We start from the raw sequence: 314 nt of genomic DNA, 5'->3' as shown, positions 1-314 counted from the left end.
CTGGGCATGCCCTTCAGGCTGATGGGGATGCCCAGGAACTGCACGTAGCAATCGCCGTACCACACCAGCAGCTCCTGCTTCGGTAAGATTTCCTTGCAGCTCTCGTAGAAGATTTGCCCCTGGCACTGGATAGCCGTCAAATTCTGCTCCTCGGGGAACCTGGCGCAGTTCACCAGGGACATCCAGTTGCCAGAGGCCCCCTTCCCGTCTATGAAGTGGCTCAGGCGCCCGTATTCAAAGATCTGGAGAGCAGGGAGAACCGCATCAGGTTTGACCGACCCTGCCCGCGCACGTCCCGCTCGCAATCCCACCTC

At 59.9% G+C, this 314-nt stretch overlaps 1 protein-coding gene across 1 annotated transcript in view; it reads right to left on the bottom strand.

Moving 5' to 3' along the window:
- The window catches only part of LOC104081385 (PR domain zinc finger protein 14-like), a gene marked incomplete at its 5' end in the record, with an annotated part of 6,326 nt that extends 6,084 nt beyond the window's left edge, over nt 1-242 (bottom strand). The window contains one exon of the mRNA XM_009584118.1: nt 11-242. Within this exon, the coding sequence (XP_009582413.1) occupies nt 11-242 (232 nt within the window). The remainder of the gene's footprint in view (nt 1-10) is intronic.
- Nucleotides 243-314: the final 72 nt, after the last annotated feature.

The sequence above is a fragment of the Fulmarus glacialis genome, unplaced genomic scaffold (genome assembly GCF_000690835.1).
Source record: "Fulmarus glacialis isolate BGI_N327 unplaced genomic scaffold, ASM69083v1 scaffold11088, whole genome shotgun sequence".
NCBI classification, from domain to species: Eukaryota; Metazoa; Chordata; class Aves; order Procellariiformes; family Procellariidae; genus Fulmarus; species Fulmarus glacialis.
The sequence above is the reverse complement of the archived record's forward strand: the minus strand, read 5'-3'. Positions and strand labels throughout refer to the sequence as shown.